Raw genomic sequence first — 21,132 nt, forward strand, 5'->3', positions numbered from 1 at the left:
GTCTTACACTAGTATGCTACAGCAGACTTTCACTAACCAGTCTATCATTGGCAATAGTCATGATCCTACTTATAAGGTATGCCAAATGGAAGCCAGCTGAAAGAATACCTTTCAGTGGCAAAACATTTCCCATATCAGCTCTTACGTATATCACAACACATGCATTTGAAATCCTTTGCTATGTACAACTTACTGGTCTACAGCTATTTAAAAAAACTGAGAAAGTATACAAGTGATTGCATGCAGGTTTGAGATGCTTTTGACAATCTCATTTGGAAAAAAAATGTGAATTCAGAAAGAAACAGACAGGATGTGTAGAACACAATTAGCAAACAAGGGTGTTTATCTGAAATCATATAAACTGAAGGTGTTTACTTCCCTTATCCGTATACCACAATGCTGCTGCTACCAAAAGATTCTTGAGGATGACAACTCACTTTGGAATTTTTCATTAAAGTCCTTCCATCTAACCAACTGCCCTGAGAGATTCTTTTATTTTAATAATGTACCTTTCTAGGAGAGAATACAATAAGCTATCTTAAGTAAGTGATAACTACTGGCATCTCCGCCTGCTTTGGTACTCAGTAAATTCTCTAACAATAGCAGCAGACGCATCTTTCACACAACATGACTAGAGGCCAGTTGTGCACAAATTAAGAAGCTGCACATCAGCTAAGCAGTGATCACTTGAACCTGGGTATGTATCTATTCAGCATTTATAGGGCACTTACAGGAACAAAAACTAATGCTACTGCTCTGATTATGCAGCTACCAGTAAAAGGCTTCACAGGTGTTAAAGACTACACTGACCTTGCCCTGGCTGAAATCCCAGCATCTGCCGGTTGACTTAAGCAAAGGAAGAACGAACAACAACAAAAACGAGACTTGCCACAGTTACTCAGTGCTGCCAAAAAGGTACAGAGAAATCAGCTCTAAATATATCAGAAACTCCATGCATCCAACACTGTAGTTGCAGCATTTAACATCATCTTCCCTAAAATCAAGGAACAATGTGAATGTAATCACATGCAAACTAAGTCTAAATGGGCAAACGCATGTTTAAATAGAGTTGCTTAGAAGACAGAGTAAAAACTATTATGACCAGAACCATTAACAAAGCACCCGACAGACTGTGGCATCAAGTGCCAATGGATTTGTTTTACACAAAAGGACGCACACATGTTGTTGCAGCTGATAGAATAACTTCCCTTGGCATTGCTTACACAAGCTTGACACGCCATCCAGAAACTAAATTCAGGATTTGCAAGTCATGGGATGCCCCACTGATCTCTTTTCAGATAGGAGGGTTTCAAGTTGACAGTAAAACTGCCCCAGCATCTATAGAGAGCACTCTTTTTCAACAGTGTACTAAGTTCCCATTCTACCCATAGCACTGTGGAAGCAGACATAGCAGTGGGCATGGTCTGCATATAAATCAATGGTCATTTAAACCACTTCTGGTATATAACCCGTTTACCTATCTTCACAAAACTTGCAAAGATAATACAGTTGCCTCCCCGTACGTCACAGACAGTTTAAATTTAAATAGTCCAACCTGAATAATTCTGGAGACATGATACTCAAGACATGAAGATATTTGGAAACTGGTAGAAAGTCTCACATTCTACCTAATAAGAATGTCACAAGGGCTTCTTTAGAAAGATCAGTTTCCTCTTTGCTATTTCCTCAACAAAATGAGCAAATATTATCTGTGAATGCTCTTTGAAGAAATATGCCTTGTCTTTTCAAGGACTGCCCTTGAAAATTCAAAAGAAAGATGGTACTGAAAAATCTATAATTCTCCCTTGAAGATTTAAGATTTAGGATTACATTCAGCATTATTTAAGTGGAGCTGAGATAAAGAAATAGCTATGTATGTTGTCTAAGGATTGTAAATTAATTTTGAACTATTTAATTATAACAGACTGTTATACATTCATGCATTCATGAAGGTTTTATATAAGTCATAAAAAAGAAAGGAGAGTGACTATAGAGTTTTTGGCACTCCACAATTACATGAAAGGCAATTCTGACATGAAGGTATTAAACAGCAACAGAGGAAAACCTCCAGTAAAGAGGTTTTTCAGCTGCAGTTCATAACATGGCTCTTGTTACGTCATCTCACCTCACCTCTGCATTGGTTTTAAACAACTGGAGAGAAACATTGCAAATGCATCTGTGGATGCTGCTGACAGATCCACCACCCTGGAGTCTCTGCAGCACGCACAAGCAGTGCTTCTCTGGCTCTGCCACATGTTCTCAGTATCTGTTTCCTTAACATTTCTTGTACATAACTCCACTAACCAGACAGCCATCAGAGACCTGTTTTCTCATTAACACCATTCTGATGAGAGAGCTTGCTGAGAGACATTTTTCTTATGTAATAAGACATTTTTTGCTCTTTCCTGTGCTAGGCCTTCATTACATTCTTGTCTGTTGTTTTTATTTTGATTGGCCATAATTACTGTGCCATGTAACATTGCCAATTCCTTCACATACCATTTTTTTCTAAAGCTCTTTGGTTTAATTCCCCAAAATTAGATGATCTCTTATAAACCTTTCTCTGACGATAATCATAAAATCCTACTTGTATTAAATCATGTCCTTACAAAAACTTCCATGCTTTCTTGTCTCCCTTAACTCTGATATAATCAACAGCCTTTGGTGTACCAGATTAATTTAAAGAAAGAATTGCTTGTGAGGCCTTTCAAAATGGATGTGAGTTATTTTGATGCTTTCTTTAGTGAACGATTTATGAACCCTTCAGTCACTGCGCAGTGCGTTCCTTAGCCAGCCAAGCACTACTTCATGTAAGCTTCATTGTCCAGCCCTCGGCAGCACAGAAACAAGTAAACTGGCCCCAGCATTCAGACCAGATGGAGACTAAATAAACCCCTGATTTGTGGTCTCTAGGAGGATAAAAGACTATTTCTAAGGAGTCCACTAAAGATGAATAAATGCATGCTTATTATCAGCAAGGTTCAATAACTGCTAAAATCATCAGCACCATCACAGGAGAATTTGGAGGCATCCACAACTAAGCCTGTAAATCACTCAAATTAAACTGAAAATCTTAGGGTGTTATCTGTAGGATTTCTTCTTGTTATTATTTATGCTTATTCCACAGTTAGCAAATCATACTAACACTACCAAAAAAAAAATAATCACTGAGTGAGCCATGCTTAAGGCCAGACAAAGATGGACACCAGGAACCTGAGCACAGCTATAGACACAGCTTCATTCTTCAAGGTCCCCACTCAAAAACCTGCCAGAGTTGAAGCAGTTTCTCTTTCCACTCTCCCATCCTTTGCCCCCATTATTCACCCCTAAACCTCCAGATGAGAGCTGCTTAAGTGAACACTGGAAATGCTACCACTGAATCTGTTTCTGTGGCCTCTTCGCAAGTCTGAACAAAGCATCCAAAACTATCTCCTAACAATTCAGCCACCTTAAGAAGCAGGAGGTGCCTGTGGTTTTGTCAGAAGACTTACTTGGGTGCCTAAGCTCTTCTTACTGCGCAGAGCAGAGATGGCCAACATCTTGCCTGAAGAGAGTAACAAGACACTATTCTCCCACCTACTCATTTATGCCCATCGAGGAAACACATCCAAACTCCTTCAGTCTCTTCTAAGCACACTGTAAGCAGTAAGGTTAATAGAAAACACTGCCATTCCCTTTCAAAACATGGTGGGGAGCTGCTTCTCTCTTGCAGGCTACCTTCTTATGGGAGAGCTCATGCCAAAGGAAGAGACTTCCCTGGACTGTTTAGGCTTTCTCTTTTTTCTTTCCTAAAAATCAAAGCAGTATCAACATCAGAAACTGTCTTGGGAGCTGTGGACACAATCTTGGGTGTTCAGTGGTCCCAATTCCAAATTACCATGTCAGTTAGCAACACGGGCACCTTTCCAGCAGATGGGAGGTGGCCGTTTGAAGCAGTGCAATGAGCTGCATGCAGATCTCCCACTCCCCAGTTAAGTGCTCCCAGCCAGTAGATTATTGCATGACAGCTAGGTAGCAGCAGTCCATTTTTCAAAGACAACTGTAGAAAACTGTTTTTTTCAGAGCCAGTTTGCAAAGCCTCCATGCCTGAAGGACAACTGGGCACACACATTCAAAGTGAGGTTCCAGCTTCTGGAACTCAAGTTCCTGCAGGCACTGGGCACTAAAGATGGTGAATTCATCCACTCCCACATCCAGCAGAGGGAATCCCAGAGCATCTCTCCCACAAACATTTTCCAGACGGCTTCTGTGGCCATGACACACTTTTCTGGCTGCAGCAAGTCACTTTCTTCAGCACTTAGCTCTCCTCCATTCGCTCCATATAGCACATAAACATTGCAGATTCTTGGTCTGGAGCCAGGCATCTAACTTGCAGCACTGTGAAACTGTTTATTCACGTCCATGTTTCATTCACATGCGTTATTGCTGGACCAGATAACCTTTAAAGGCCCCTTCCAACCCAAACCATTCTATGATTCAGTGTAGAAGGAAATCAATGTAAACCCTAGAACTCCTCACCATCTGTCTTATTGCTCCAGGACACCCTATGGACCTCCTAACCAATCTTCTGATACAGTTGTGAGGAAGCAGCATCCAAACAGTGACAGCAGCTAAGGATCCTTGGATCCTAATAAACAAGTAAGAGACTGGTCCAGTGGTGAAGAACTCGAGCAGACCAACTTCCATTCTCTTCTTCTCTAAAGAGATCTTATTCAACTATAGCCAAATCACCCAGGACTAGATTTTTCTCAGGAGGCACTTAGATGGGTGACATGAGACCTTGCTGGACTTTCAAAACCACCTCTTTCTAAAGCTTCAGGCTCCCAGTAGGTTGTTTTCCTCTTGACTCAAGAGTTTACCTAGCTCTTAAAATCCAGCCGTACTCCCTCGCAGCTTTCAGTTCCAAACATATAAAATGGAGCACTTTTATCTGCAAAAGTTTGCAGAAGCACTAACAAAGCCTTAGAAACATTTTTAAATGTTCTCTCCCTTGTACAGGTGTTTGTGTGGCTAAAAACATCAAAAGGCTTTAAGCAAGCTACTGACATATCAAACCCTCTTGAAGGGTCTTACTCTCATGGCCCACAGACAGGACAGTCTGTGCCTCATGTGCAAACCAGAAGGAAGCACTCAAATTTTAAGCAGCTGCCAGCTAGTTATCAACCAGTAATCTAGGGGCTTTGCCTACAGCTGATGCCTTACAAGCTCAGTCTGTGCCTCTTTCACTAGACTACCTTTCCCAAAATACATCCTAAGACTCCTCTCACCAAGGGAAGTGAAAATAGCGAGACCCTGACCACACGGCCTTATGGGGAAACGTGGTTCAGCTGTGAAGTCCAGCCAGTAGCAAAATGCAATGCAAAGCACAAACTACACTTCCCAGGAGACACCATGAGAATATTTTTGGCTAAACTGTTCTGGTTTTCAGCCAAAATATTTTGACAAAAGAACTAAACTAACCCAGAAAACTGACACATTTCTTTAAAAAGCTACTTTGTCAAAAGCCCTCCTACTTCAAAAGGATTCTGGTTCCAGAGTTTTTCAACAGCCGTACAGATGGCTAAATAAGAGCTTTAGAAACAGTGTAAAATCACTCAAAAGTAATCAGAAAAATAGCCTTCAACATAATGTACAATTTATAAATTACACAGTAGGTTTCTGCAGCTTCCACAGTGCAATTCTCTGCTGACTCTAGGACCATGCCATGTTTAAAATGCCAGTTTGACTATGAATTTAAGTTACATATTCTCTTTCATGTATGGATTAAAACAATAATTTCATTTTAACAGATACATCTAAGAATTTTCTGAAGCAGTCCAAGCATTTTTAAAAGGAATACTCAGCTTGAAAGTATTACTTTTCTACAACATCTGCATACCTTATTTATGCTGCATCAGTAGTGTAATAAAATTTTAGGGATATGTCTGAGAAGTTATCACAGATTAAAAGATCCCAATATCATTTTTATAAGTGAGACCTTTAAATCAGTGTTTGTTTTATATTCTCTGATCACTATAATGCCTTAAACATTCATGATCATATAAACTATCGTATATATATATGAAATACAAAAGATCTCAGCTACAGAGAGGGAAACGTAAGGCAATAGTTTTTACATTTGCTACACTTTTAAAATTTTTCAATACTGTAGTATTTCCAGTCCAGAGGCTCTTTCTGTTTCACTGTATGGCAAGTGAAGTTGGGTATTTTAGTTCTCCAGAGTGATCTGATTTTGCTAGAAAATAATCCCCCTCCTAAATTTCACTGCCTATATTGAGCACATATGTATGTATGCACAGAGGTCAGAATAGAAACTTGCAAGTCCTTTTATGAATTCTATTTTTCATACCTCATGACTGAAAAGCAGGCATGTGGCCTTCTGGTTACTGAAGTACAGCTTACTCTCATATTCCAGCTCATTTAGACTAAGATTTTATATCTTTACACATCCTTAAATTTCATTAGGCATTCATGTATACTACTACTTCCAACTTGATTTGGTTTTCACCAAGTTTGCTCTTAATTATCCAGTGGTGTAATTCAAGCCCTTACTGGACCTTCTGTCATCTGCTTCACTTCTGCAATGTCAGTCTTCATTCCCTGCTTTGCAGCTGTATTAAAAGCCAACTTTCAAAAAAGTAGAACAGCCAGCCTTTTAGGAATAAAAGTAGAAAGATGGAGAAAAGCACTTAGTATTTCCAAAATTAAACTGATCTTGATTATCTGTTACCGGAAATTACAACCCATTAAGGCACTGCAGTAAGTTTCAACTGCAGGAAAAGTTAAAAATCATACACTGTTTTGTCATTCCCTGCTCAAAGGAAAGCGAGCTCTTCCAATAGCATTTGTACATTTTAAATACAACCCCCCCACCAAACAGGAATTCAGTGATCTAACCCACATGGGTGCTTCTCAACAGAAAGGTCCAATGTTATCCGATAGAATCGGGCGAACTCTTATTTCCCTTACCTTCCCCTACTATTTGGGGATAGTCAGTCACATTCTGCCACTTACAAAGCAGCCTCCTAACAAACATCCAGGCTTCTTCCTCTACATGCTTCTTAAGAGTGAAAGTATAAAAGTCTCTTACCTTACGGTTGCTGAGAAAATGGGAACTGCAGAACGCTCTGTGCCTGCAGGGACACTGCACAGATGAACCTCATTGCTGCTGTTTACAGAAGTCTGACAGTTTTTAATTTGAAAAGAGGTTGTCTTTTGCTTTTCGACAGTTCAACAAATCAGACAAAACAGTTGCAAGTGTTATCTGTAAACAGCTTCCTGTTTGAAATAGATCAGCTGTCCTGCAGGACAATAATTAGGAAAGAAGTGTGGGAAAGCTGAAGAGGTCCATGATGTAAGCTTTTTATTTTGGGAATGTACTTTTTTGGGAATGCACTCTTACTCTCCCCTCCTCCTCTCTAGCAGAGAACCCCTTTTTAACCATTTACATCTATTCAGCTCTAAGCCATGCGTGCACACTGCCCCAGCACAGCACTTTTCTTGCTTCGCTTCAGCAGATATGAAAACACATGAAAGGCAGCACTGAACGTGACCATCTTATGTGGTTCATTAACACACTCTCCCCTTACAGATATTCTCTCCATTCTTGCAATTGGCTCCAGCATTCTTGACTTGAATAAAACATGCTACTATTTCAGAGCTGAATCTCAACACTCCACAATAACCTCAATACTAAATTATCCACATGGCAAGCTTATTCACAGAATTTTGGGGTTTGTTTTGGGTTTTGGTTTTTTTTTCTTTTTTTTTTTTTTAAACAGCTTTTGATAGCACTTTATGTCAATGGGACATAAACGAGACAGAAATCCTTCACTATAGCTTCCAAACAGTTGTACAACTCTGGTTTTCATCTTAAACAGCTAGACTAGTTTGAGCCCTGGGTAAACCACAGTACTCCACATATGTTTGGGCAGGAAAAAACTGGGGCCAGTCGATTGTGGGAAGTAGGATTTTGAGAACACCTCCCTCTGTTTCAGCAGTTTATAGTTCAACAGATATTACTGGCTTCACTCAACTTCCAGGGTAAATATGGAGTACTGCTTATGACTAGATCGGTTAATACCCTCTAGTGAATAGCTGCTATATTTGTAAGGCTGCAGCTCTGATAAGCTGCTTCAACACAAAAGGCTTGCAAACCATCTGCCTCCAGCCTTGTTGATGCCACTGTTCCCCCCTCCCAGTTTCTCCAGCTAGGGTTTGAGGGGCCATGCTGTAAGCGAGCACCCAGCAGGACACGAGCCTGGGTAACTCCCAGTATGTGACCTCTTACTGGAAGACCAGGACTGTAGCTAGGGCAGTAGCAGGAGGTTCCTTTCCATCTTCCACAGTCCCAAGACAAGAAAAGTGTCAGAAGGTTTTAGACCAAGGGACTAGAGAAAGCTGTAATAGGATCACCTGTGTGTGTTCACTTCTTTACCACCCTTCTGATCTGCTCTCGTGGGAGGTGTAGGTCCACTCCATTGAGGATGTCATCCTGTGGTGGGGCTTGCAACACAAGCTGATGACACACAGTACCGATGCACTCTTCCTGCTCTGCTCACAACTTGTTCTGTCCTCTCTCCCAGCAAACCTCTCCTCCCCCAGCACAGCTCCTGCTTCGCCAGCCCACAGCACCACACACGCTGAACAGCTTTGCTGGCGAAGGTGGCAAAAATGGGTATTGCAGGTATCACAGCACTGCAGAGGTAGTGGTGCCTCAGATTCAGTGCTCACCGTGGGCTACCTTCATAAAGGCAGACCTCTCCTAAATCACCCTGTTTCCACGTTGGGCTGGAACCTAGCTACCCTCCTCCATTGCTGTAAACTCCCGTATTTTAACACACACCAAATGGTCATGAAAAGTTAAGAACTGGTCATCACTTCCAGATTACATCCATAAAGAAAGGACAAAATGGTAGAAGATGAACATAACCGTGTAAGGACCACACAACTCTAATCTGAAAGTTCAGTTTTATGCATACAAGCCCCATTAGTTCACTGGGAGCAGAAGGCAATTAGCAGGATTGGGCCCCTGCAGCACAATGTTGGCAGCAACTTGCTAAGAGAAATGTTTGATGTAAAGAATGCAGCAAAGTGACTGCAGTCCAAGCCTTTGAAGATCATATTACGATGGCAAAGGCAACATCCATTTACATACATATCTATTCTCCCTGTAAACACAAGCAAATAACTTTGAGGCCAGAAACAGAATTTAAGGAAGAAATACAGCCATTCCAGGGAAAGTTAGGAGAAAAGGTAGGATTAAACACTGGGTAAATAGAAGTGAAAAATAAACATAAGTGACAAGAGTTCAAAAAGAAAGGGCAAACGAATGCTATAAATGCAGTGAAAGTGTTTTCTCTAGGAGAGGGGAAAATAAGCAAGTACGTGGTTTTCTTTCACTAAGAGAGAGAAAAGGGCATAGTCCCCTTACAGAAAGGTGTAAGCATCCTTCATGCACCAAGAAGGCCAACTAGAAGCTGTGTAGCCACATTGGTGCATCATCTAAATCTGACTACTATGTGCAAACTGGAGTACTCATGCACAGGCTACACAGGAGCCGCTTAAGCCATCACCAGGTAGCAATAGCTGTTGGGTATTAAGTTAAAGCTTTTAATTATGTTAATATGCCTGCCTGAGAAACTGTAGCACTTCAGGAGTTGATTCCCAAGTCTTTCAGCCACCCTTGCCAGATGGAGAGGGACAGCCTTCAGAGGCTAGGGTATAAAGCAAGACACACCAGCTAGACCAGCTACTTCAGCTTGACCCACAACCCAACATTCACCCAGCCTCTAAGCTCAGGTTAAACACCATGTTGACACAACTATAGGTAGAAGTCTTAGATTGAAACTAACCAAAACCACATAGACAAAAGCAAATTGGTTGTAAAAGGACAAGAACAAGTCTTCTGTTAGAAAACAGGAAAAAATGTTTATATGTTTTAGGAGCATTCAGGCAAATTTTTCTACGCTGTAGAAACCAGCGTGTAGAGGTGCCCCTGTGAAGATACCCATCTGAACCTCATCCCCTTAGCACAGCCCCAGAGGGCAGACAGCACTGCTGTACCTCTATGGGCAAGGAAACACCAGAAGCTATCCTTACCACCTCTTCTGCACAATACAGGAGATGTATGGTGGGAAAGGTCAGTGCAGAAACAGCAACGAGGGTTTAACTTTGTTTGCAGCTGTGTAAAACCTGGCCTTCAACTTCGTTAATGGTACAGCACTAACATTTTTTGCATAAAATTTCTGAGCAGCATTCACTGCAGCAATAGTGCTTTTTCTGTTACTCCCTATCTCTGAAAGTGGAATAATCTCTTCACTGCCTGGCTTTAATTCTCTTTGCTGCTCCAGGGGCAGATCAAAACTGAGCCAGACATGTCAGCACAATGTCCAATAGTGAAAAACATTAGCTATTAATCATTTAGCAACACCTAGCAGCAACTGCTTGTTGCTAGCTTAAGAATGATTTCCCTGAAAAAGAGTAACAGTAACTGGAGGGTAGAGGAGGGGATACCTGAACTTGCAGACTGTAACAAATCCAACAAACTTTCTCCTCTTGATCACAAGACATAAATAAGATCCTTTACATGTAGCTCTCTGTAGGGAACAGAGCACTAGTACAAAGATGTTCATGTTGCTTCTGTCTCTTGCTCTCAGCAGAACACAGGTTTTTCACACGAGCACTCTCAAGGCAGGCAGTAAGAGACACAGCAAAGCCACTTCGTTATATAAAGGGGTCAACCATTCGCACTGATCAATGCTGCAGTCAGGCCTGTATGGAGGACAGGAACACTCACACTCCCTCAGCCTAACCACAGGACTTCTTGTTATGAGATTTCACAACTTTCTGTAATCAGTATCTTTTTTTCTGTCATTCTGGTACACCTCTAGAGACCTAGAAAGCACATCCCACAAAGAGGAAAAGGTCTAGCTTTTTGGCATTGCTCTGGCTTTTAGATGTAACAGAGAACCAAACTCAGGCCTCCCACTTAGAAAATTTAGGGCAAACAAAGGCATAGGAAATACATTATTTCAGTCCACAGTGCAGGAGTGATAGGATTTCCTTTTAACACTGCTTGGTGTGAGGATCACTACATTAAACGTTGCCAGATGCTCCCACTTACATTCAAGAGGGGCTAATCAGACATGATGTTATGCATCAAATTATCATATTAATACAAGATAGGTCAAACACCACCCAAAACTTTAAGCAAGTTCTGCCACACTAGAATTGCAACATATCTACACACCTTTCCAAAGGGAAATCAACAGGGAGCAGCCTTCCTCACAGACAAAAATATTTGAAGACATTTGGAATAAACAATGAAAGCTCTAGTATCAGGTGCTCTTGAGACTTGCACCTAACAGATGTAAAGAGCCCTTGCTTCTCATTTTGGGCTACTACAGGAAAGAATCAGTCTTTTTACACTCTTCAGTATGTGATTGTCTCTTTGCATTGACACTACCCATGTACTACTGCTGCACAGGGTTTTGGTACAGAATGCCCCATTGCTTTTTTGCACAGAGCAGCTGATAAACTCCTGAGGAATCACGCGTTCAGAGTTCAACGGCACCAGCACATGATAGGTACAGGAAAAGTCTAGCATCCTCTCCTACGGCGTCTGTTTAGGTTAAGGTAACATTTGACACCAGTATTCCAGCAGCCTCATTAGCACTTGACCAGATGGCATCAACTGACTTTCCAGATTGCAGGCATTCACTTGATATGCTTGTCAAGGGACAGAGGGAGTTGTCTGACTGAATCACTGACACTAACACACAAGGGAGTCCATCAATAAAGGTAAACTAGGACTTTTTGCAAAGCACACAGCCTGGTATTTTTATGCCACAAAAATCCACTTTTACTTGCAGCTTAGTTGATGTAAGAACCATAAAAGGCTTTGACAGCATTATCCTTTCACTCAAAGAATTTGCTTATGGGGCCATCATGGGCCTTTGCATTTCATATAGTTCAAAGGGCTTGCAACAAGAGCCAAGAAAAATCTATAGCCAGCTGGCAATGCCTGGGAACATTTGCAATCTTTACATTCAGTTTACTAGATCTCTCCTCCCCCGCGTACACCCTCCCAGTGCTTCAAAACTAGAAATGCTACTGACATTTTTATTACTATGAAGACATGAAACCTGAGTTAAATTTTCACCATGAAACAGGAAATGCTGCCTACTGAAGCCTGCTGTCTGAGCATCACCTCTTCTTGCAGATGTTACACAGCCCCAGCAGACTCACCAGCCTCTAAAGGTAGTTAACATCTGGTAAGTCTCCAAATACTCCCCAGACTGTTTCATCCAACCAGCTAATATCCATTTGCACAGGCTACCATCTGTGACTGTTGTAGCAGGAAGTTTAGTAACATGACTGACTTGAGACTAGAATTATTTCAGGGGGGACTAGGGGGTGGTATTTCCAACCTGAGTAATACCCATTTTAACAATGAAAACATGAATTCTGAAGTTCTGGCACTCCTTCTGCTACAAGGTCTTTTGTGATTACTCTCCATGTAAGCAGCCAAGATTTAGGGTTATTATATACCTACAACCTCCCTCATCTAATTCTAAGGGAAGTTGATGAATTCACTTCTGCTGAATCATGCAAGATGAACAATAAATAGCTGAGGAATAAATAAGGAATGAAGTTATACTCCAGAGACAGAAGTTTGAAAAGGAGAGAGAAAAAGGCCTTAGGGTAAGCCAACTTCTTCAAAGATACAGCCTGCTTTTTTGTGCAAACATTCAAGCCTTGTCAGTAAGTAGCAGGAAATCAACTACTAATTGCAACAGGGCACATGTGTTTTCCTTGTTCTCTTTGCATTGTCTGCACCAAAGTAACAGCATACAGCTATCTGTCCTGCCCCACTAAACAGAAGTTACAACATGACTTAAAAACCTTCACTTTTGCCAATGCAAATGCAACGCCAAACTTGTTTTAACCTTTTAGTTCCTCACAACAGAAGAGAGGTATCAAATAGGAAGCAACTAAAACCACAGTAAATGGGAAAAGGAAGTAAAGGTACAAAGACCCTCACTTGTCCTCCATCTACTCTCAGGCAGGAAGATGCAAGTTATTCAGAGCTCCTGGTACACAGGCTGTTACCTACTTAGCTCTCCACCTAATAGGCTGTCTCCATAATTAGGTACCTTTTACTATATTAAGCACTTACTCCTAAGCAACAGAATAGCCTGCTCAGTACAGTAAAGTACTAAATTCATTAACTGATCAGAACATTTACATGCTCAACTTCATGCTCCCCCCCTTCCCCGCGCTGGAAAAAAATGTTACTTGCCGAGTCTTTCTAAACGTAGATACCCAAGTCAAAAGTGTGGTGTTTTCAGGACAGTATCGGGCAGCCTTTGGCTGCTGTGATACAGCTAGTTCTTCCCCACCTCTCCCCATACTGCCCAACATCTACTGAACTACGTTAAAACACCATCCAAAAAAACCCACACACACTCCAGCAGTCATTGCTTCACCCTGGCGTATCTAAACTGAAGGCAGGGAATTAGCCATGAGAAAGGTTCCCAACACTGATATACAGACATACATACTGCTAATATATGAAGATACAAAAATCCATGATTTCCGAAAGCAAGATCAATGCCAAAAAACTGTCGGTTTTGTCCAGCAATGTGGTCAAACACTCAGAAGTGAAAATGTCTCCCCATTTCATTCTGACAAAAGGCGAGAAGCTGCACGACCTGCCTTTAGGTAAGAACTGGTATGTAATTTTGCCACTTAAAGAGCAAGAAAGTTACCTCAAATTCAAACTATACCTCCTCCAACATATTTCCCAAAAATTCAAACCCCTTTTTCAGATGTCATTGCTCCATGCTTCAGAGGTCACACCACCTGCTATGTAGACATCTTCCAGTGCCAGGAACACATAGGTCTCCAACTGGTATTCTTGTGTGCAAAACACAGGAGTTCCACTGCTCTACAGTAATTCTCCACATCGTCCCCAAAAGGCAAGTCTCAACATACTTCAGTTTATTTTTCAATGCCAATTCTTTTTGCAGCCTCTGGACTCTTTTGTCCTGAGTGGTGTTGCGACAGTGCCAAAAACAACCTAAGAGGGCTACCGTTAAAACGCTGGTGACTTAATACTTTGATACACAAATGTCACTCATCCAGACAGTAGAAAAAGTCCCACAAACCAGTTAAACCCCATCTACTTTTATGGAATTCAAAATTTAAATGAAATTACTCTGTTATATGAACAGTTGTTTATTCAGCCATTTTTTGCACTTTACAGCTGGAATTCTGGAAATTCGAACACCACATCTTTGCCTGTGAGCTTCTTGTAGACACCAGAAAATGTTTCCACCTGTGAAGACAAACAAGTCATCTTGTTTACACATGCTGTGTAAGGAAGTAAAATCTATGTTAACATACTTTAGGTACTACACTATTTCCCACCGTGTCTTCACTCTGAATTGAATTCTGAGGCTGATTATTTTCTTCTAGATTAAGGCAGCTGAGCATTTACACAAAATACATGTTTTCCGGAGAATATTTGGAATCTCTTTAGATTTGCAACCACAAGAGACCCAGAGAGCTGAGCTGGCCTAAACATGTCCCCACAGAAAAAAACTAAGCAAAGTGATGGGGAACTTCAGGCTTTACCAAGCCCATCTGTTTAAGGTCATAACTAAGTGCTTCACTTAAAAAAGCCAACCCCCAAAACAAACAAAAAAAAACCCAACAAACAAACAAAACACTGCCTATTCCCATGAGGGAACCAATATTGCTACTTTACAATCCAGGGGTTTGGCCAAGTCAAACTAGAGCTTTAATTCAAAACTGTCTTGCCTCATCTTCAGTATCTTACTCCAAATACAAACAGAAGCATCTCCATTGCTACAAGCCAAAAGGCAGTCTTTTGCTACATCACATAAGCAGCCTCTTAGCTATGGCAGAATGCCACTCTATCCTGCACAAGAAAGTAAAAGTTTTTCATTTACCTTGTGTTCAACATTGTTCTGTTGTGCTTTATCCAAATGGACTTTTATGAGTCTGCTACCATCCAGTTTTACACGGATTCTCTTGCCCACAATTTCACTTGGGAAGACCAGGTCTTCAAGAATGGCATCGTGCACTGCAGTAAGCGTACGGCTGAAATGCCACATTTGTATCATTAAAACACGTCTTCTTGCCAAATTTTCCAGTTTGTCAAGCATGCTTTAGCTGAAAATTCAGTGGTGTGTGTTTTTTAATGCTGCAGTGTGACAACACCACACTTTTTCACAGGCCATGCAAAAATAACAGCTAAATTCTACACTGAGTGTAGGAACCTAATGACTGCATTGAGGGGAAAACGTCAGTAGCCAGGTTTCTGACCTTTTAGATCACATTGCTTTGCAGCAACAGCCCTGAAACATTCTTTTGTTTCTACACATTTAAGGAGTATTTTATTTAAATCAGAACCAAGTTGTCCCATCTGCAATTGTGCCAGAGACACTCACTGGAAGAGTTTAAGTGTGCAAGCATCTCCAAGTGCACAGAGCATGTTCATAAGAGACCCAGTTTTGAAAACCCTGGTTTCTGCATCTGCCTAAACCCAAGTGGTTTAGAACACCAATGTATTACAGGAAAAGTCTAGGTGGCAAGTTTAGTCCATGCTTAGAAGACTGATGTCTACATTTGTGTTCTTTAACTGTCCAGAAGTGAGCCAGAATGAGAAAAATTAATCCAGGTTATTTTCTGTATGAGTCTAGATGACTAGTAAGATTTCCAGCTTCCCTACCTGCAGCTTCAAGGCAGTATCAGTAGTAACTAAGCCCTGTGTCTACAGGAGCATTTCAAACTTGCAAAGATTGGGATAGCTAAGGGAGACAAACATCAATCACATTTCTATGCTGCACAATATACATATCAGTTTTACAACACTACTAGCCTGATCTAGTCTCAGGCTGAGAAAGGGATGGTCCTGCACACTCTCCTTCCCTCACGCTGAAAGTGGCAGCATGCTAATCACATACACAGATACCATCTTCTCTGCCACTGTGCAATACTAGCTTTAATATAACAGAGTCCTCCAAAGGCAGGACTGCAGCTAGAGGAGTACTAGTAAACAGCACTTTTAAAACCCATGCCTAAAGATTTCAAAATACAGTAACAGACATGACACAGGTATAATACTGGGGCTGGTAGAACTTACAGGAACATGACACATGTCAAAGAGGACAAACTTTTTAGGACAGGGACTACATAATGATATAGTAAGATAGAGAACAGTATAGCAAACACACTGACATCCACACAGACACAGTAGTGTTGCATGTCTAGCAGTAAAAAAACTAGAGTGAGAAGGCCATTTAACACAAATGACTATACTACTGCTGTTGAATTCATACCCAGAGGGACTACTCATACCTACACCCCTCCTCAGCCACTCTCTCCCTCATTGCATCCCTTCAGTGTGCCAGCCCTGCCTTCTGTACAGTCTAACACGTGATGTGGATGTGGCTCTTCCTACAGCTTAAAAAAAATAATTTATGTCAGCAGACTGTGGTAACAGACACAGCAGGTTGGAGTTTCTTAAGCCAGTACTGCCAGCTGAAAATTGGCTACAATTATAGCTGGAAATACAGTTGGAATTCTAAGAAATGCAACACAGTGCCCAAAGACAAGTTTTTTACTGCACTCTTCAGCAGTCAAATGGCAGATACTATTTCAAACAGTAACAGAAAGGGCAGGACTAACCAATCACTTGAATGACTTCTCAAAAACTCAACTAAACATTGCTTGACTAAACTACCAAGTTACAAAAGAAGACTGTCCTACTGAATCAATATTATTTACTTACCTCCTAGGACGCTTTTGCTTGTTTTTTGTGCGGCTTTTTCTTGTTGGCTTGGGCAGAATCCTTCTCTGTTAAGGCAAAAGAAAAAAAGCATTTCTCAGTATCTAGTGTTTACAATCAACTAAAAAAAACCCAAAACAACAACAAAAAACCCCAAAACCACCACAACACATGCTTTTTTTTTCCCCACTAGAAACAGATGCATGAAACACCAAAATGGGAGACTTAGGTATGCCCAAAGCTACACTAGCATTAGACTCTATTACTCACAGAAGCTGAAGTACTGGTATTGCTTTATTTCTCATCTACCAATCCTGTATTCAGTGCACTGAAATAAAAGATTTGTATTCCATCCCCCCCTCCACTATGAATATAACCAGAGTATTTTACCATGTTGTATCAGCAATCTGAACAGAAATCTTAAAGAATTTTACAATTTGTTAGAGTGAGCCTCTGGTGCAAAGCAGAGTAGTAAGCTATCTCAGTGCCACAGACAGCTAGGTGACATCTGAGATCGAAATGCTAGTTTGAATAGCAAGATGTATTACACAATGCAGATCAAACCCTGGCTTTGTAATCTGTTCCAAAACCAGCACCTAAAGGTATATATACCAGTGGGGATGAGTAAAACTTATCTACCCTTGCAGATAAGGAAGTAGAAAATGTTTTAAAACATCAAGTTTTAGATGCAGTTGTAGCCACCTGCAGCATTTTCTATGAACATATCACAGCTTCTCTGTGACTGTATTCAAGATCAGGTTACTATAATCCAAATTGGGTCACATCATATTCAAAAGTAACATTTCACCTACAGCAGAACTGCACACTTTCCCTTCCAAAATATGGATTACGAAACTGACAGGGAATTCTCAAGCACTTAAAGTGAGCAAGAAGCACTTCATTAAAAGAAGTCTTCTTGGCCACGTAAAGATTCAGGGTAAGGTGCTCTGGCTCTTAAAGTTACATTATGAAAAATTTTTGCTAAAAAGAGCTTCAGTGTAACAATTAACTGTCCACTCTGCAGACAGATCTCCAGATTTTGTCCACCCATTAGTACTGCCCAGAAAGCCCTCTACCACCTTTTCACAGCTTAGCTCCTTCCATAAATTCAGAACTTGAGTCAGATTTTTTCCTTCCTCTCCTATTAACTTGAATGTTAAGTGCTTAGATTATGTAAGTGTAGTATAGAATCATTTGGGTTGGAAGAGACCTTCAAGATCAAGTCCAACCATCATCCATGCCCACTAAACCATGTTATGGAGTACCTTGTCTACACACTTTTTGAATACCTCCAGGGATGGTGACTCAACCACTTCTCTGGGCAGCTTATGCCAATGTTTGACAACCCTCTCAGTAAAGAAATTTTTCCTAATAACCAACCTAAATCTCCCTTGCTGCAACTTGAGGCCATTTCCTCTTGTCCAATCTCCAGCCACCTGACAGAAGAGACCAGCACCCATGTCACTACAACCCCCCTTCAGGTAGTTGTAGAGAGCGATAAGGTCTCCCCTCAGCCTCTTTTTCTCCAGACTAAACAGCCCCAGCTCCCTCAGATGCTCCTCATAAGATTTGTGCTCCAATATTAATATTTGCTCCCTTTTACTTTCAAGCCTTGCTTCTCAAACTTCTGAAGGAGTAAAAGAGACCAGAACAAGAAAGTTATATCATCCTCCAAAAAGCCTTGCATCTCACCAAATTTACATAGCCTTGGCTGCTAGCTGAAATCATTTTAGTTTACATCCACAGAAGGACATTCATTACATTTCCTGCTAGTACAAAAATACGTGTTAATTGTTACCTTGAACAGGCAAGACAAGAAGGGTAGTGCAGCACTGGAACAGATTATCCAGAGAGGCTGTGGAACTTCTATCCTTAGATGTTTCCAAGGCCCAGATAGACAAAACCATGGCTGACCTGATCTAATGTTGGCAATAGTCCCACTTCATGCGTGAGGCTGGACTAATGATCTCCAGGGATCCCTTCAAATCAACATTTTTACAATTCTAAGTATTTTACCTGAGCAATGAACACCACATGCTTTCCACTGAATTTCTTCTCCAGCTCACGAACTAGCCGCACCTGAATCTTCTGGAAGGATTTCAGCTGAGGAACTGGTACAAAGATAATGATGGCTTTTCTGCCACCACCCACTTCAATTTCCTGAAACAAGTAGAAAGTAAACATTATCTAGAGGTCAAGAAGCAATGGTTGCTTTGATCATGAATCCTCTGAACACAGATATTCGATAGTCTTGCTTAGAACTTGGGGGGGAAAAAAGAGCAGAGAGCAGTACCTGTTTTAATGTATTTAAGAGCAAGCATTAAACAGAAAATCCTGTCAGAACACTTGTTTTGCTGTAAAGAAGTGATTGGGCGATAAATCCCACCACTGCTTTCAGAGTGACATCCTCTGAATAGCAATGCCCATTCTTTCTGCAGGATGGGACTCAGATGCTAGAATCCTAACTATACTGAAAGCTTATCATCACATCTGCAGTGGTACCTATATGCTGATACAAACTTTCAAAAATTATTTGCCTCTAATGCAGACTCTAGATAAGTCTCTTATTTTCAAGCTACTACTTCATGGAAATCATCTTCTGTCCACTACTTGCCAAGGCCTGCATCACTACTCGAACAAAACATTTTCTTCTCCTCCAAATGCCAGCAGGTTTACATCACACCAACATGGATTACTCTTTCCCCAGTTTGCTTCTCCAACAGTTGATCAAAACCAAAGAAGTCTGCATCGGCTTACAAGGCGCTTCTCCCATAAACCTAACTGCAGAGTCATCCTCGTTCTCCAACAGAGCAGAAAGCTGAATTTTTTTACCAGCTACATTCCCACATGAACTAACTCAAAATTCACATAAGATTTCTCACAAATAAAAACCAAGTAGCTCAGTAAACAACAAAGACATTTTAAAAACCTCCTCATTGAGGACAGTACGCATTGCTGTACTTCAGCAGCAAAGCAGTTCTTCTGAAGGCCCCTGAACTCATATACCAAGCAGACTTCTGCATTCCCAGACTCTTCAACCTAACTCTAAGCAGTCACGCATCTGTGTCTGTATTGGTGGGCCTGGGCAAGAACCAGAAAGCAACCTACTTAAGTTTTTGGTTGCAGCAACCAGCTTCAGAAGTTCCATCCAGTCTCCAAGGCTGACAAATTCTAACACTAATTTTTTTCTTCCTTAATGTTTCAGTTGACTTTATAAATGGAAACGAAAATTTACAAACAGGCTAAGCTGTGTGATCAAGTCAGTCTATTACCTCAATCCACCTCTCATCTATTACTCGGTACATAAAAGAGGCTTTACAACAAACTGATTTTACAAAAAGAGTATTCCAGTTTACGTGCCTGACAAAGATTCTGCAATGCCTACATTGCCAGCCAATATCCACACAAAAAGCCAGTTTCAGACCTGAAGCCCGGTTTGCAGACAGCAGAACTATCATTTTTAAAACACCAAACTGCTACCTGAGTTTTTACAATGACTTTTCAGAGCAGTTCCTAAAGACGCAACTATTACAAAATCCTCCATGTTAACAGCAAATATCAGGAGATAAACCACAACAGCATATGGTAAAGCAACCACAGGCCATAAGAAACAGCTGAAGACACCATTCACCTACTACATTAACATTCACAAAAATCAAACAGCGAGTCACCAAGCAATTCTTTGTGGAGAAGGTCTAACCTACCTTAGCTGCTGTGATGTTCAACTCCCGCAGCTGAGCCTTTAAGTCAGAGTTCATTTCCAACTCCAGCAGAGCCTAGAAAAGTGAAGTTTAATAAGAATAATCCATTACATACGGTTCAATTCCAAAGAACCCTTGAGACCAAACTCTATCCACAGTGCCAGAGAGCAGCTCTACACCTTCTACCACAGACAATATCAAAGATTTAACTTCCTATAAGTCACACTGAGAGATGCAACAAGTTCAGTTGGTGGGAACACAGGCTGGCTGCCCCAGTTCCCAAGTAAAACTCGGAAAAAGTACACGTTCAGACAGCATCGCCCTCGAAGTTTAAGCTCTAGACAACTGTCACAACACCATCTCCGTAACTTGCAGCCGGCTACCAAACACCAGAAGGAAAAGACACGTACCTGGGATATACCAGACTCGAACTCATCCGGCTTCTCGCCATTAGGCTTCACAATCTTCGCGCTAGAGCTGAACATGGCCTTTCTGCAACGCAAAAGAACACCTCGGTTGTCACCAGGAACGTGCCTTCTGCTGCAGACACGGCACGGCTCTGCACTCCGGCTACGCAGCCACACGCTTCAAGGCGAAGCCCGGGAGAGCCCC

At 41.2% G+C, this 21,132-nt stretch overlaps 1 protein-coding gene across 1 annotated transcript in view; it reads right to left on the reverse strand.

Annotated features, from left to right (window-relative positions):
- Window positions 1-14,220: 14,220 nt before the first annotated feature.
- RPS7 (ribosomal protein S7) overlaps window positions 14,221-21,132 on the reverse strand; it is a 7,278-nt gene continuing 366 nt past the window's right edge. The window contains exons 2-7 of the mRNA XM_010566710.1: window positions 20,931-21,012; window positions 20,524-20,595; window positions 18,836-18,979; window positions 16,823-16,887; window positions 14,979-15,129; window positions 14,221-14,341 (exon numbers count right to left, since the gene is read on the reverse strand). Coding sequence (XP_010565012.1) covers window positions 14,264-14,341; window positions 14,979-15,129; window positions 16,823-16,887; window positions 18,836-18,979; window positions 20,524-20,595; window positions 20,931-21,005 — 585 coding nt within the window. The 5' untranslated portion in view covers window positions 21,006-21,012 and the 3' untranslated portion in view covers window positions 14,221-14,263. The remainder of the gene's footprint in view (window positions 14,342-14,978; window positions 15,130-16,822; window positions 16,888-18,835; window positions 18,980-20,523; window positions 20,596-20,930; window positions 21,013-21,132) is intronic.

Source organism: Haliaeetus leucocephalus, unplaced genomic scaffold (genome assembly GCF_000737465.1).
Source record: "Haliaeetus leucocephalus isolate CR32 unplaced genomic scaffold, Haliaeetus_leucocephalus-4.0 Scaffold217, whole genome shotgun sequence".
Taxonomy (NCBI): Eukaryota; Metazoa; Chordata; class Aves; order Accipitriformes; family Accipitridae; genus Haliaeetus; species Haliaeetus leucocephalus.